Source organism: Urtica dioica, chromosome 12, assembly GCF_054948205.1.
Source record: "Urtica dioica subsp. dioica isolate 48M chromosome 12, U.dioica_male_clone48M_v1_H2, whole genome shotgun sequence".
NCBI lineage: Eukaryota > Viridiplantae > Streptophyta > Magnoliopsida > Rosales > Urticaceae > Urtica > Urtica dioica.
Window position 1 is genome coordinate 16,991,081 of NC_142767.1, and position 15,646 is coordinate 17,006,726.

Genomic DNA, 15,646 nt, shown 5'->3' on the forward strand with positions numbered 1-15,646 from the left:
ATAAAAAAATACTTAGTATTATACTTTATTAGTTACGAATACACGAAGATTTGATCATTAAAAATATGCGTAATTTTTATTTTATTATGTAAACTTTCTATAGATAAGTAAAAAAATTATTTTATTTGACATAACGTATTAGATATATAATATAAATAGATGATTTTCGTTCGAATTTTAAAGTCATTTGTCGAGAATTATAATCCGAAAAAACCAACCTGATTATTTTTTTGTAAGTTTGGTTTGATTTTACCTTTCAATCGAGTTGGTTTGAGTTTTATAACTACAAAATTATTTGTAGCGGTTCGGGTTGATAGCACATGAAAAAACCGACTAACCCAACCCGATTACACACATATTGATTTCTAGTTGATTTCTTTATAAAATAATAGAAAACTTATTCTTTCATTATTTTAGTAAACAGTTCTTTGAATTTTTTTCTTTCAAATACTTCTGATTTTGTTATTAGAAAAAATTGGTGTTCTCTAGGATGTTGAGAACATTTGTGTTGTGAAATGTGTTGTCTAAATTCACGTCAAGATCTATGACGTGAAATTTTTGCAAAGTGATTTTTGTCTGATTTGTTTTCGCGCTTTTTCTGATCGATCAATGAAATTTCAGTGGTTGCACTAGTAAACCTAACAAAGGACTCTCCGCGAGGTATGTGTTATATGAAAAGAATGTTTACCCTCTTGAGTAGGGTTACACACTTAGGTTTTTTCTTATGAGAGTTGTCACACCGAAAACACGATTGTCCTATGTGTGATGTTATTCTGATTCCTTCCTCATTGTCACTGTTTGTGCAATAATCAGAGTTAGGTTTTTGGTTTTGTGATATCCTAAATCGTGTATTGTTATAGGCATTGATCAATCATTTGGTGAGTGAGTTGAGTGGAAAGTGATGGGAGCTCAAACACCAGAGGCTTCTATTAGAATTCACAAAGGTATATTCTTGAAGTTTGGGAACCTGTGCCGACCCGACTTTTCGAACCATCTTACTTATCTTACTTTTTAAAAACTTTAGAAAATTTGAGGTAAATTTTTTTTTTAAACATAACTTAAAATATAAAGTTTGAAAACTCATGACCTAAAAAAAATAAATTTTCATTTAAAACTCGTAATCTAAAAATAAATTTTCATTTAAACTTGATGAACGAAAACAACCAGAAATTCGAAGTTGCATAATCGAAAATTAAAACCCGAAAAATACCATTGTGAAATAAATACCATAATTAAAGTCGTAACCATTAACGAAATTGAAAAGCATAACTCAAACCATGAAAAATAAAACCTTGGGTTTAGATTATTGAAAAACTGAAAGCAAAGCGAAAGTCTTTTATTTTCGAAAACGGAAATCATAACCCAACCCTCTCGCTATCGCCGCCGCTGATCCACCCTCCTCACTTGCTCATAGGTTGTTTACCTACAACACGGACGAATATACATAGGTGAGCTAACGCTCAGCGAGAATAACTATACTCACAAAATAAGAGCAATAAATATGCATAGCCAGTTCTTAGTATTTCACTTTCTAAATAGAGACACATGATATCAAAAAGTAAAGTCTGACATATTTTAATTCGGGGTCCCCTAGAGTAGTCGTACCAATTTCAGTGTACACTTTGGTAACGAACTATAGGGCTGCAACCTCCCATAGAACGTCCCATCTATCTGATAAACTTGTGAGGAAATTCTCTAGGTGAGCCTTTGATTCGGCTCGAGAAGATCCTCTTGTTACCTCCTTGGATCGAGGCGGTACGACCCTCTTATTTACTTGTTAAACTTATTACTTGATTACGTCAAATGCAAGAACAACATAATTTATTGACATACTTGATAACATGCTTAGAATAAGGACATATTGTAGATAACATGCATAATTGAATCATAACACACCATAAACACATGAAACGTAACATATCAACATATCACACATATCAACAAAAACAACATATAAAGTCGCATAACACAACTAAAACAGATTGCATAGTCACAAATTTTTATTTTCGAACAAATCCGTGTTGTAGTGAGATTATTCTCACCTTCGCTTCGGAAATCACGACCGTTGGTCGAGGACAGCTCGAGAAAACTAAACGGGTTGGAAAAGCTACGCGGCTCGGAACCTAATCGATGGGAAAAAAATTATTAAGCTACTGTTGAAGAAGTTCTAAAGACAACTCGGGTTCTGGAAATTTTCAAAAACGACTTTCAAAGTGAAATTACCAAAATACCATTGGCTATTAGGGTTTCGGTGAAAAATTAAAACGCTGAGAAAATTTTTGTAAACATTCCAGTAGATATAGAACATAATTTGGATCACTTTTTGTAAAGGCATCACGGCCAAAATAATTTTTTTAACTATTTATTAAAAAATAAAAGAAGTGCTAAAATATAACTTTGAAATTTTTGTCAAAAATTGTCTGCGCACCGTTTTGAAAATAATCAGAAAATATTCTGTATTTGATAAAAATATTTTTCGATTAAAGGGTTAGATAGAAGACATTTAAACGTAACTTTTCCAAAAAGAATCAACGCAAAACCAAATTTTTTGAATCCACACGTTTAAAGTCTGAAAATCGGGAATATGTATCAGGTCTGTGCACTGATTTGAAAATAATCGGAAAATATTATGTATTTTATGAAAATATTTTTCGATTAAAGATTTAGATAGAAGAAACATAAACCTAACTTTTCCAAAAAGAATCAACGCAAAAACATTTTTTTTTAAACCAGGGCAAGCGTTTTAAGAAACCGTTTTCCAAGAATCCGAACCGGAGAGAAAAGAAAGCATAACTAATTGGAGCTACAAATTTTCAAACCAAGAGAGGGATGAGGGAGGGAGAGCAGAGAAGAAGCGTTAAAAGAAGAGGAGGAGATGTTTAAATATGGCTTAATTAAACCCTAAAAGCCCAAACCATAATCCTACTTCTAATATTAATATATTAATTATTATTATTAATATATAAGTATATACGTATATCCTAACCTATACTAACCTAAAGGCTGACGTAACTAACGTGAGATATAGATTATATACGTATATATTATATATATATATAATAAAAATATGTGAAAACACATTACCAGTATATAATATATGACATTATTTATAATATACTAGTTATAAACTATAACACTATTACACGTACAACTATATATTTATACATATATGATATATATATATATATATATATATATATATATATACATATATGATATATATGATATATACTTATTACTAACTTGATTTTACTTCAGCAAAAAGGAAGCAACATTATTAGTTATATGACATTGATATCAACTTAAAATTGAAAATAAAGCACAAGAATAAATAATCTCATAAGAGATTAAATTTTGGGGCTTCACAGAACCACTATACTTATGCTACCAGTTAGGGAAGTTCGCTTTTCACTAGGAGAATCATCCCTCCAGAAGTAGGTAGGTTTGGCCGAACTCTCTTGAGTGTTTATTATTTTTTTAATTTGGTAAATCATCTAGTGTTGATTAACTTATCTTAAAATCAACTAGAGACATAAAAAAAATAGTGAATACACTTTTTTCAGTTATGTTCTTACCAAACCAAATTTTGGTGTTTCATGAACAAATTTTGTCTGGTTTGAATATTGGACAAACATGAATGTAACATTTGTTCAGGTTATTGAAACATTACCAAAATTTCGAATTTGTAAGCATTACCGAAACATAATTATGGTATTGTGAATATAAAAACAATGTTTCATTTGTATTGCTAAGGATTAGTTGAAACTCATTTTCCCACTTAAGGTATTTGATGAACGAAGAATGGAAACAATGTGAGGAATCTTAGTAAATGAAATTCTTTCGGGGGTGACATGAAATTGTCTTCTCCTAAAATTATGTGACTGTTATATAGACTTTGGATGGGAAACGACCGAGGCACTCAAAAAGTTCGGCTAGGTATTTGAGCTTCATTCTTTAAGGTCGGTGGTCATCCAAGAACCCTTGAGTATGTTGTGATATAGCCTTTGAGTTGCTCTAAATATATTGTGGTGTTTGTCTTTCGTTCGTCGAAAGGATATTATGTTATCATTCCGTCGATTTTAGTATCGAGGTCTCATCTTTTCTTGTTATAAGATGTTTGATGATGTGTGTATTTTTGAGTGATATATAACTTATCTAATAAAAAAGCCTCGAGCTACTTTTTTTCAATTACATCGAATACTTAGACACACATTACAAGTACTAATTTTTAAACTTTAACATGGGGATATATATATATATATATATATATATATATATATATATATATACACACATTTTAAAGGGTTTAAATCTCTCATAGAAGTTCACCTGCCACCGAAGATAAAGCTATTGGGGTAGAATCAATACACGTATATCAAATTCGGAAATTGACAACAATAACACTATTTACTTGATAATTATAAAAAAATCAACTAAAACTCAAATATTGACACATTTAGTATCAAATCGATCATGAACTGGTTGATTCCTGACACATTTAATCACGAATTGGTTGATTCCGTAACACATTTGATACTAAATGTGTCAATATTTGAGTTGGTTGATTTTTGATAAGTGACAAATAATTAGTATTATTGCCGTCAATTTCTCTAGCAAATTATCAATGACAAATTGAATCATCTGACGTGGTAAATACCCAACTTCATTTTTTAAACCACTAATTCATCATGCAGAAGTTCAAAAAGGATTCTGATTGTTAAACAATATTTATCAACAACTGGGCAACAAATTTAAATAAAAATTTCATCAGAAATATGTTATTGAGGATGCATTGCAACTACTAATATAGACTTCAAAGGAGGATAACTAACCGTTCGGATATAAAAATATACATTACAAGAATGACTGTGCAAGCTTTTTGAAAATATCATGGGAGATGAAACAATATTATTTAATTGTTAGTTTTACAATTCATTATCACACTTTTCATAGAAAAGAAAATTTCATTCATAAAACAAATATCTAAAACCCCCAATTTTGATGAAAGACTCTTAAATAAAAGAATAAATCTCATTTTTACCCCATGAACTCGTACCTTCGTTATATTTCGCCATCTGGACTCGAAAATATTGCAAAACTCAACTCAAAACTCAGATACGTGTTACAATGCCCCACATCCATCAGTATTTGGACGTTAAGCAATCACGTTTTGATGACGTGGCATGATTTTAAAAGGTATAATAGTATTTTTGGTTATTCTAAATACTTTAAAATATAAAATTGTTTATCATATTGTTATGATATCAGTTCAATTTTGATTGTTCATCAGAGCTTCGCCGTGAATCCATGGACGGAGGGAAGTGATTTTCGCTTGATATCTTCGGTGATTCACACAGCTAGGTAAAAACCCATGGAAATCTCCGTTTTTCCTTAAAAAATTAGGGTTTTCTTATTTCAAATTTGGGGCTTTTGCTTCTATGTTGATTCTGCGAGATGGAATTGTAATATCTTCGGATTTTTATCACATGAACGCGATCATGCTATTCGGCGTGAGGCTGACGGAGGAAGCGAGCTCTTTCAGGAAGAGTGGGAGTATGAACAATTTGTCGCAGTTCGACGATCAGGCTCTGCCTCAGGAATCGATCACTGTCGTAGAATCCGGTTACGCCTCCGGTCGCGGTCGCGAGCGCAAGAGAGGTTTGTTCTGTACTGTGTATTTCTCTAAGAGACTTTTTTTTACGAATCTGATTTCATTTTGATTTTTGGAGATTATGAGTTCCATGGACTGAGGAAAAGCACAGGCTGTTCTTGATTGGACTACAGAAAGTAGGGAAATGAGATTGGAGAGGAATTTTTAGAAACTTCGTGAAGACTCGAACGCCGATTCAGGTGGCGAGTTACGCTCAAAAGTACTTTCTTCGGAGAAGTAACAACAATCGCCAGTGACGCAGATCTAGTTTCTTCGGTCAATAAGAGCAAAGCTCAGATTGCTATTGGTGTTGCGATTTGGGGCTTTCTTTGTGTTTTCAGATGGGAAGCTCTGGAGAGGCGAGCAATAAGCCATCAATGTTTCGGTGGGAGGGTTGGTTCAGGAGTAAAGAAAAAGAAGAAGAAATGGAGGGGACATGCCTCGGAGAAGGAGAAAAAGAAGAAGATAAGAGAAAGAAGAGTTTTTATTTATTTATTTATTTATTTATTATTATAAAAATAATAAAATGAGGGTATATTGATAATTGCACATATTTTAAATCTCACGTGACAAAAAACGTGACATTTAACATCCAAAATTAGACAGAAGTGACAACGTGTTATAACGCCATTAGTTAAGAGATTCTCAATCCAACATTTTCGAGTAGAGGAGGCGAAATGTAATCGAGATACATGTCCATGGGTAAAAATGAGATTTATTCTAAATAAAATATAAAAATTCCAATTACTAAACTCGTCAATAATGACGCATAAAAGCATACATGGAGTATTGACAAATGTCGGGTTCCAATGAATTAGAACCAAACAGACTCATGGGCCTATCGGGCATATGAACAGTTCTTTTAGAAGCACTTTTACAATCGATCGGCATTCCAATCCAAATCATATAGAGACATAAATGGCACTTCTACAAACATATCTAAGAAATATATTATTTTTTTTTCCATTATTTTCCTTTGTAAAAGAATCCATTCATTCATATCTCAATCTTTCTTACATAGAGACACAAATAGCACTTCTACAAGCATATCTAAGAAATATATTATTTTTTTCCATTAGATTTTCTTTGTACAAGAATCCATTCATTCATATCTCAATCTTTCTTACATAGAGACACAAATGGCACTTCTACAAACATATCTAAGAAACTAATATATTATTCTTTTCCATTATTTTCCTTTGTAAAAGAATCCATTCATTCATATCTCAATCTTTCTTATCAAACAAGGTCTCAAAAATATGACAATGTTAATGTCCCTCTCCCAAGATCTATGACTCTCCCCGATCACCTCCCACAGTCCTGAGGAGAGGGAGAGCTTTGAAGGTCAATAATTTTTCAAGAGAGAGAATTCCTGTTGATGTTTTTTCACGCTTTTAGCCGAAAGTATGAAAAGACTCGTACAAAACAAAAAAAACTATGATGGATATTACATGTATTATGTGGGGATGTGTTCTTTTTCAAATGACCTAGTCATTCAGCTGGTGTCAATGTTGTTTTTTTTTTCTTTTTCTTAGTCATCAAAAACTTAGTTAATTATATAGTTTTTAACTTTGTAGTATTGTGTTATTTTTCGTAAGTAGCAATTTATACCTTGATCTGTATAAATTTTGTGATCCACGTTCCCTGGCAGCCAGCTTAGGAGTTAGGGACTAGAGGGAGTAAACTTTTTATATTTCGTACAATTTATATTTAATAATTTTTTTTTTGCTCAGTTATTTTATTTTATTTAAATGTTGTTATTAGAAATTTTCCACTAGTTGCCCTCATCAAAATTAAAAATACTAGTAAATTTCTTCACATTGTGTTATGCCCCATAAAAAGTAAAAACGATACTCATGGCTATGTCCGCGTCCAGCGATGAGAAGTTTGTTCGGGGGAGGGAGATCCTTATTGTTGTCTAAATTTACTCTCAAATCTTTCGAGAAAGATAGAAAGATCAGATCTCTTTAACAAGTAAAAATACAACGACTAGTTAGTAGGGCTAAAGCGCAGTCCGACGTACTAAAATTATACAGTGTGGACGTACCAATTGTCAACAAATAATTTTTGTGCTACAATTTTGGTTCCGTTTTTCAATAAAATTTCCTTCAGTATTCCCATGGCCTATTAGTATTTCTGCAAAATGAGACTATTAGCAAACTATAGGACAACGGCATTTTAATCACCGAATCATATCATTTAAATAGGGTCAAGCGGCTAAATAGCCAAATAGAACTTAAGGATTTGCAAAATAGCCAAAGTTTATCAAGTACAAGCAAAATAGCCAAGCTGCGATTATTAATCCAGGCAGGATTAAATTTAATCCACACAAAATATCGGGATTAAATTTAATCCAGGCAGGATTAATTTAGTCCAGGGATGAGAGTGATGGCTATTTTGGTTAACCTAATGAAACTATGGCTATTTTGCAAAAGCCATAGTTTGAATTGGCTAGTTCATGCCATTTTTCCATTTAAATATACTATATACAATTCTCTATATAATAATATGGACCCTAGCTTTAAATCCAAGCTCTTTTAAAAAATGATATATCTGCTTGTCGCATGGGCTTTTTCAATTTTAAACAACGTATTACAATCTCTACATACTTATATATATCCAGTTCTTAAATAAAAAAATTGGAAAGTTGGATAACTATCTTCCCATTACTATTAAGTTAATCCTAAAGTATAAGTAGTGCTTAAAAGTCATAACTCAGGTTTGTTCTATTTCTACGGCTGGCCAAATATGCTCTTTCAACTTGGCTTCTCTCATTGTGGAGAAAGCTGGTCTCTCATTGTATCACTTCAATGTTTCTAGGATAAGCAAACCTTTTATTTTGTCAACAAAATCTTTATTCTCTCAAGAAAAAAAGATACACAAACTTGCTTGATTACAAACATGTAGGCCAGCTTAGTATCACTGTGCTTTGAAATTAAATGATGATAGTTGTGCCACATGAAAGCAATCAAATTGTCATAAATAAAATTAATTATACCAGCGAACTATTTGTAATTTTTTTTTAATAATAGTATAATGTAGACGTCTTGAGAGGTAGGTTAGCTATTAAAGTATGTGTAAAATCTATTGAATCGCATGAATCTGATGCCAACTTCCAAAGTTCTGGGAGATGGGTTATTTAGACATAAAACTTAGAGCGCTTTTAATTTTTATTTATTTTATATAGTTCTTTGGCTATACCTTACCGATATAATGATATTATAACCTCGCGTATTTTATATTGATTCGTTTATAATTAAAAAAAAGCCACTTTATTTATAAGTTATATAGCTAATGTTTTTTTTTTATAATTATATCGATTTGTTTTTCTTCCTATATAGTTAAGTTGTACTACATATAAAGAAGAAATGTTAGTTTCATAAACGTTTTTTTTTTCCCTTCAAATCTACATGTATTGTTTATTGTATATTCTTAGATATTTTTGTATCCCTTTAAAAAAATGATCTACATACAGATAAACTAAAAGACATATGCTAAAAATTTGTTGTTTACAATGGGGGAATTCTCTACTTTTTATCCATGCATTAAAAAATATAACTTGTAATAAGCAAGGGAAATGCTTTACATCACTACTCACTACTTTGAACTACTCACTCAAGTGTTGACACGTGGACAGATTTGTCCACGTGTCAACAGTTGAGTGGATAGTTCAAAGTAGTGAGTAGTGTCAAATAGCATTGCTCAATAAGCAATCATGTAAACCTCCCATTATATGCAACTTGTATATTTGTTGGGAATTTCAGTAATTAATATATGGGAATATGGCCTAATTCACTAGAGTATTTATTATTAGAATAGAAAGATACCAAGAAATGTTGAAGTCTCGTTTCTGGTTGGCGAAAGCTTTTCCATCTCTATCTTCAGTAACTTCTTTATATATAAAAAAACAAAAAACAAAGTTTTGAAAAGCGTTATCAAGCATTAGATTAACGTTTTTGGTTTGAACAATGCAAATAAAACAAAACAAAAAAATCTCAATTTTTTGGTGCCTACCCATTTTTCGAGTACGGGTTGAAGAGTGGTGGTATAAATCTCCAAAATGATTTTTGAAGTTGATGAAGTGTATAACTTGGAGAACCACTCCATAAATGCAACTTTAAAATTGGAGATTTAAATATAAACAAGTTATACATGAGCCGCGTGACTTCCATTTCCACTCCAAAGAGTCTTTCGTTTTTTTTTTTTTTGAATTGCACGGATTTTCCATTAAAATTGGGTAAAAAAACCCATCAATACAAGAGAATAACACCTTAATACAATGAACACCTCAAACCTAAGTCAAAGTGAAACTAACACTAAGTTCCGGTAATCGTACGTTTTGTGCATGCGAGCACAATATTCGAGCACACATATGGCTCTTTCAACAAAACCAATAATGGTTGATGGAAAGGTCCACTCAACCTCGGTCCGATGACCACGAAGAAGATGCCTCTTCAGCCTGTATAGAGCAAAATCTAACAGGAAATCCACACCGGGATAATGGACGACGGCTAATCCGACTCCATAACAAAACAAAGCAAACAAAATGTTGCTACCAACTACATCATTCGCAATTATTCTTAAACAGAAAAAAACCAACATAAAATTAAAACTAGCTACCAGAGTTGGGTACACAACACCGAGAAGCCATGCCTCACTGTCCTCGCCGTGGAACAGCTACGCCATCTCGCCGTCGCAGCCATCCAGCCCTGTCCCCGTCGCCGAGGAGCCAAACCATAACAGCCACGCAGCGCCGTCGCCGCACAGCCACGCATCGCCGTCGCCGGAGAGCCACGCAGCGCCATCGCCGGAGAGGAGTCACGTTGCACAGCCTCTGTCGCCGAGAACACGCCGCAACGCACAGCTATGACACGAGTCTTCGTTGTTGCTTCTCTACCTCCGGTTGCTTTTCGTCGCACCTTCTCCCCCGGAGCCGAAAGACACCCAACAATGACCGGAGTCCCTGCCAGAATCGGCCCCAGAGGAGAGAAAAAAAGTTAGATCTAGATCTAGATATGAGAAAAAACCAGAGAGAGTTAGAGGAGAGAGAGAGGGGGCTCTTGTAAACCCGAAATTCCAAAAAGTCTTTCTTTTGGAGATCATTCTTTTCAAATACGTGTGTTATTATTATTTTTTTACTCTAACTTATATAGGAGAATTATGTCAGTAATTCAATAGTCCACTTTAAAAAAAAAAAAAAAATCCAATTTTTTTTTTTTTTTTTTAAAGTGGACTATTGAATTACTGACAATTTTTTTTTAAGTCCATCAGGTCGAAGTTAATTAAATTAACTGTCCAATTAATGTAATTAACTGAACATGTAATTTAATTAATATCAGTCTGGTAGACTATTTCCATATTAAAATAAAATTTGGGCTGGATACTTAAAAGAAGGTAGATGATTCGCTAGTTGCAACAAATATTTGAACTTATATTGTGTACAAATAATTACATTAAAGTTTAACACTAAAAGCATTTAAAAAAAATTATTTTTAATATAAAGATCAGGATAAAACCCATGATTTTAGATAAGACCCAACTTCACAGGAAGAAGATAATTTCACCTACAAAGTTATAGTTTATGTTTAAATGTTCAATTTATGTTCGAAAAATTTGAAATAAAGAGTATTTATTTTCGTTGACCGTATGAATTGTAAAAAATATTTGAGTGAGATTCACTCATCTAATTTAAAATGTTATAGCAAATTTTTAATCTTCGTAGTAAGGAGGATATGATTGATTATTTATTTACTAAAATTGTCGTTAAGATGAATGAAAAATCGATGCTCAAAATATGTTGCAGATACAAAGAATTGTAAAGGAAATTAGATGTGTTGTGTATGAGAGTGAACTTACAAAATTCCTACATGATATATATATATATATATATATATATATATATATATATATATATATATGTATGAGAGTGAACTTACAAAATTCCTACATGATATATATATATATATATATATATATATATATATATATATATATATAAGTGCTTATATCGCATTTTCTTGACTAAGGGTTTAAGTCCCTAAAAAGATGTACTCATCTTTACAATTTCATGTGCGTGCTGTAGTCTGAGCCGAGATAGTTCAAAACTTTTTTCTTCCATTTTTTTTAGTTTGTCCTTTGGATTAACAATGGTTATAGATTTAATCTAGTAACCGAGCTTATATAACGTTAAAATATTTTTAAATAAGAAAATCGTGCATTATTGTTGAACATTTCGAAAATGTTTCAACTAAGCATTGAGTGGCTTTCATGAGCCATAATGTATGAAACGGTTTGGTACAAACCCGTTCAAGACCTTACCTATATAAGATGGTTGGCAGCTCTCATTTCTAAAAAACGAAGCAAATCTTCACAAGTTATCATCTCTCTTTTAAAATTGTATCTCTTTTCTTTGTAGTTTGGTGGTAATTTTTTTTTTTTTAATTTTATTTTTTTATGGTGAATTCTAGTTTGTCATTGCATCATGTAAGTCTCTCTTTACTTATTCCAGCACCTGCACGAGAACGATAAAAACATCAATGAAATCTTCTAACATACCTCGATAATTCTTAATTTTATTTATGTACTTCGTTCATACCGATTAAGTTTAGATCAGTTATATTTTATTTCGTCATTAATTCCATATCATTTATCTTATTTTTATTTTCTTAATTACTGTTTATTTAATTATGTTTACAAAGTGTCTCATTCCCACAAATTCTATTTAGATAATATTACTACAAATTTCATGGAAGTATACAAAATCATCATTACAATGGACGTGACTCCATACCCCAATAAATAACAATACAACCCGAAGATAGGCATGAGTCCATGACCCACTACGAGAAATCGCTATCATACAATACAATAACGCTTCACGAACTAATGAGACAAACAAAATAATTAAATAACACCAAAACTGTGTGTGCGTTTAAGAGGATTGAAACGGGCTAATAATATGAGCAAATTGGAGTGGCTAGCTAGAGAATTTGGATTTTGGAAGTGATGTAGACAAAGAATGAAAAAAAAAAAAAAAAAAAATCATAAGAGTGGGAAAGGAAAAAAAAAATATCGAAGGAAAATAACAAAGTCTTCCTTTGAAAGACTCGTAAGTCGTAACAAACACATGGCATACAAGTAGAGCAAGCAGTAGAATTGACAGTGATATATGATTCCAAATATTATTATATTAAAATATATTATTAATTCATGTTAAAAAGCGAGCAATCAGGTGGTGGACTAGTTCTACTTCTACTTTGGTACCACTTACCAACAACACAGTCAAAAGAGGTGTAAATCTGACACTATTGAGAGAAAACTCTCTGCATGTTCTTTTTTCACCTCTTTTTACATTTTTTCCTCGTCTAGAATATTCTCATATCACCCATATTTCAGACACACATAAAGAAAAATTTAAAAGTGGGAAAATTAAACATCGAAATCCCGAATCTAAACAAAAATCTTTGGGATGACAAGACGAAAATTAAAAAAAAAAAAAAAATCATTTTGCAATTTGTACTAAAATATTCGACATAATTTTACATAACGTGAAATGAAAAAAAAATCCGACTAATTAATGTAAAGACGGTAGAGATACAGTCCATGCGATTGGTGGAGGTGGTGCTATACAGCGATTATACGCACACAAAATAGTGTGTACAATTAATTAAATTAGTTACTCCAAAAATACAATCATATGATTTTGATTCGACGAATAAAAATAAAATAATAATATATTGAACTTTTATCGATGGGTCCCCAAACAAGGATGTCACATACATCATATCACATTTCGGAAACATCACTCGACGACGATCTTCGGCGCGACCGGGTCGACTCGGAGCGAGTCACGACAGAGCGGACAACTCGGCTGCGAACTCAGCCACTTGTCGAGACAATCCGGGTGGTAGCAATGGCAGCAGCGAGGGAGGACCTTGACGCCCTCGCCGTCCTCGAAAGTGCCGAGGCAGATGCAACACTCGCCGGAATCCTCCGCCGCCGTCCGGTGAGGGACCACCGGGAGGCCCTTAATCTCCGCCGCGTCGAGCCCACGCGACTCGGGAGCCGGAGCCTGCGGCGCCGGAGGGGACGGAGCGGCCGCGTGGCGGTAACGGCAGGCCCAGCGCGCGTAGAGGAAGAGGAGCGTGAGGACGAGGAGGACCGAGAAGATTACGACGACGAAGAAGAGAGTCTTTCCTCTCACCTCGAAGTTTCTGTCGTCGAACACCGTGTAGTGCCACTGTAACGGCTCTCTCGTTTCGTCGCTTCTCATCCTCTCCGCGTTTTTGAAAAACGACGGGTCGTTTGACGACGGCGTTAGGTTCGCTGCTTCTCTCATGGTCGCGAAACGACGCTGCGTTTTGAAGCGCCGGCGTGGAGACACAGAGAGACGGAGTGGCGAGAGAGGTGTGAAGAAGAGAGAGAGTTTTGATTTGAGTAGTGTGGGTGTTGATGTATAGATGTTTTCTTTCTGAGATATTATTGTTTAAGGAAAGCGATTTATATTACTTGCGGTTACAGCGCGTGGAAGCCACGAGCAGGCTTTCCACCGTTGGATTGGATATGCATTGGTTATGAGCGCTGTCGATGTGTGCGTGGGAAAACTGAGGTCTTTGGTTAATTAACCCATGAAAATTGGACTGCTGGCTGATATTTGCCTTTTGTTTTGTTTTCTTGTTTATTTTTTTTTTTTTTTTTTATGATTTGTTTTTAACTCTCGATTATCCTTTTAAGAAAAGATGATTAATCATGTTTTGCTTTTTCCTTCTTTACAAAAAATTATCGGTTGAGCTTTAGATAAAGCCAATTTGTTTTCGCTTGTTCTTCAATTTTCTTTCGAGTATTTTTCAACGTCTTTTGAATTTCTTTTCTATCCTGGTTGAGGTGGACAGAATATATAGCTCTTTAGAATTTCGGAAAAGTATGCGTGTATATGTGTGTGTGTGTTAGTACTGTTGTGTTGGTAATGTTTAAATGGTAATTAAGTTCCACCTGTGCTATACTCTGTTAGCCTATTATGGTAATTCATTTTTTTTTTTTTTGATAAATTTATGGTAATTCATTTATGATGGCAGATTTTGGCAGTATAAGAATCTCGATTTTGGTAATGTTCTTTTTACATTCCCTATTTTCTGATTTTACAAACGGAGTTAATTTGAATTTTCAAAAAAAAAAAAACAAACGGAGTTAATTTGAACTTAAAAAAAAACTTAAAAAAAAAAACACACTGTGGGCTCTGCCGAATTCTTATGTTTCTTTCGAGTTTCAACATTCTTTGGGTTTTCTCCATTTTCATCAAGAGCAACTCTCGTCCAACTAGAAGCATTTTTCAGATTTACAATCTAAATTTACAATTTCACTCATATCGCAATCCAAATTCACAATTTTGACTAACCACGATTGGAGTTCATAATTCATCTATCACAATCTAAATTTACAAATTTCACTAATATCATAATTCAAATTCACAACCTTACTAATCACAATCCAAAATTACAATTTCAATAATCACATTCATAATTTCTTTCCACAAATCTCAATTCACAATCTCACTCATATAATTCCATTTCACAACTCTCAATTGACAATTTAACTAGAATTATCACTAATCAAATTGTAATTTACAACTCTACTTTGTAATCGATGATCATATATCACGTAGCAATTAAATTTTAATTTACTTGCAATATTCTGAAATACCGCAGTAACCAAACAATATTTGATACAATGACATGATTTATATATAATATATAATTGATTTTTGAAATTTTGCGATATATCGACGAGATACGGTAGTATACATATATTATTTTAAATCTTGATTTGTATACGTCAAAAGTCTCATTAGAAGGGCATGGATAAGAATTTACAACTAGCCGATCATCTATTTCTTTTTATGAATCTAGTCTAATTTTCATTTTATTTGGTAAATAGTTCACGTATTTTCGTAGGTACGTACAGTTATACCCTTGTGGAGAAGAGTTAAGTTGATTTACT

General features: G+C 33.0%; 1 protein-coding gene across 1 annotated transcript; it reads right to left on the bottom strand.

The window, feature by feature from the left end:
• Window positions 1-13,139: 13,139 nt before the first annotated feature.
• LOC149379670 (RING-H2 finger protein ATL66-like) lies at window positions 13,140-14,387 on the bottom strand. Its single transcript, XM_089603531.1, has one exon. It carries the CDS (start codon window positions 13,986-13,988, stop codon window positions 13,452-13,454), a length of 537 nt encoding a protein of 178 aa, XP_089459657.1. The 5' UTR covers window positions 13,989-14,387; the 3' UTR covers window positions 13,140-13,451.
• Window positions 14,388-15,646: the final 1,259 nt, after the last annotated feature.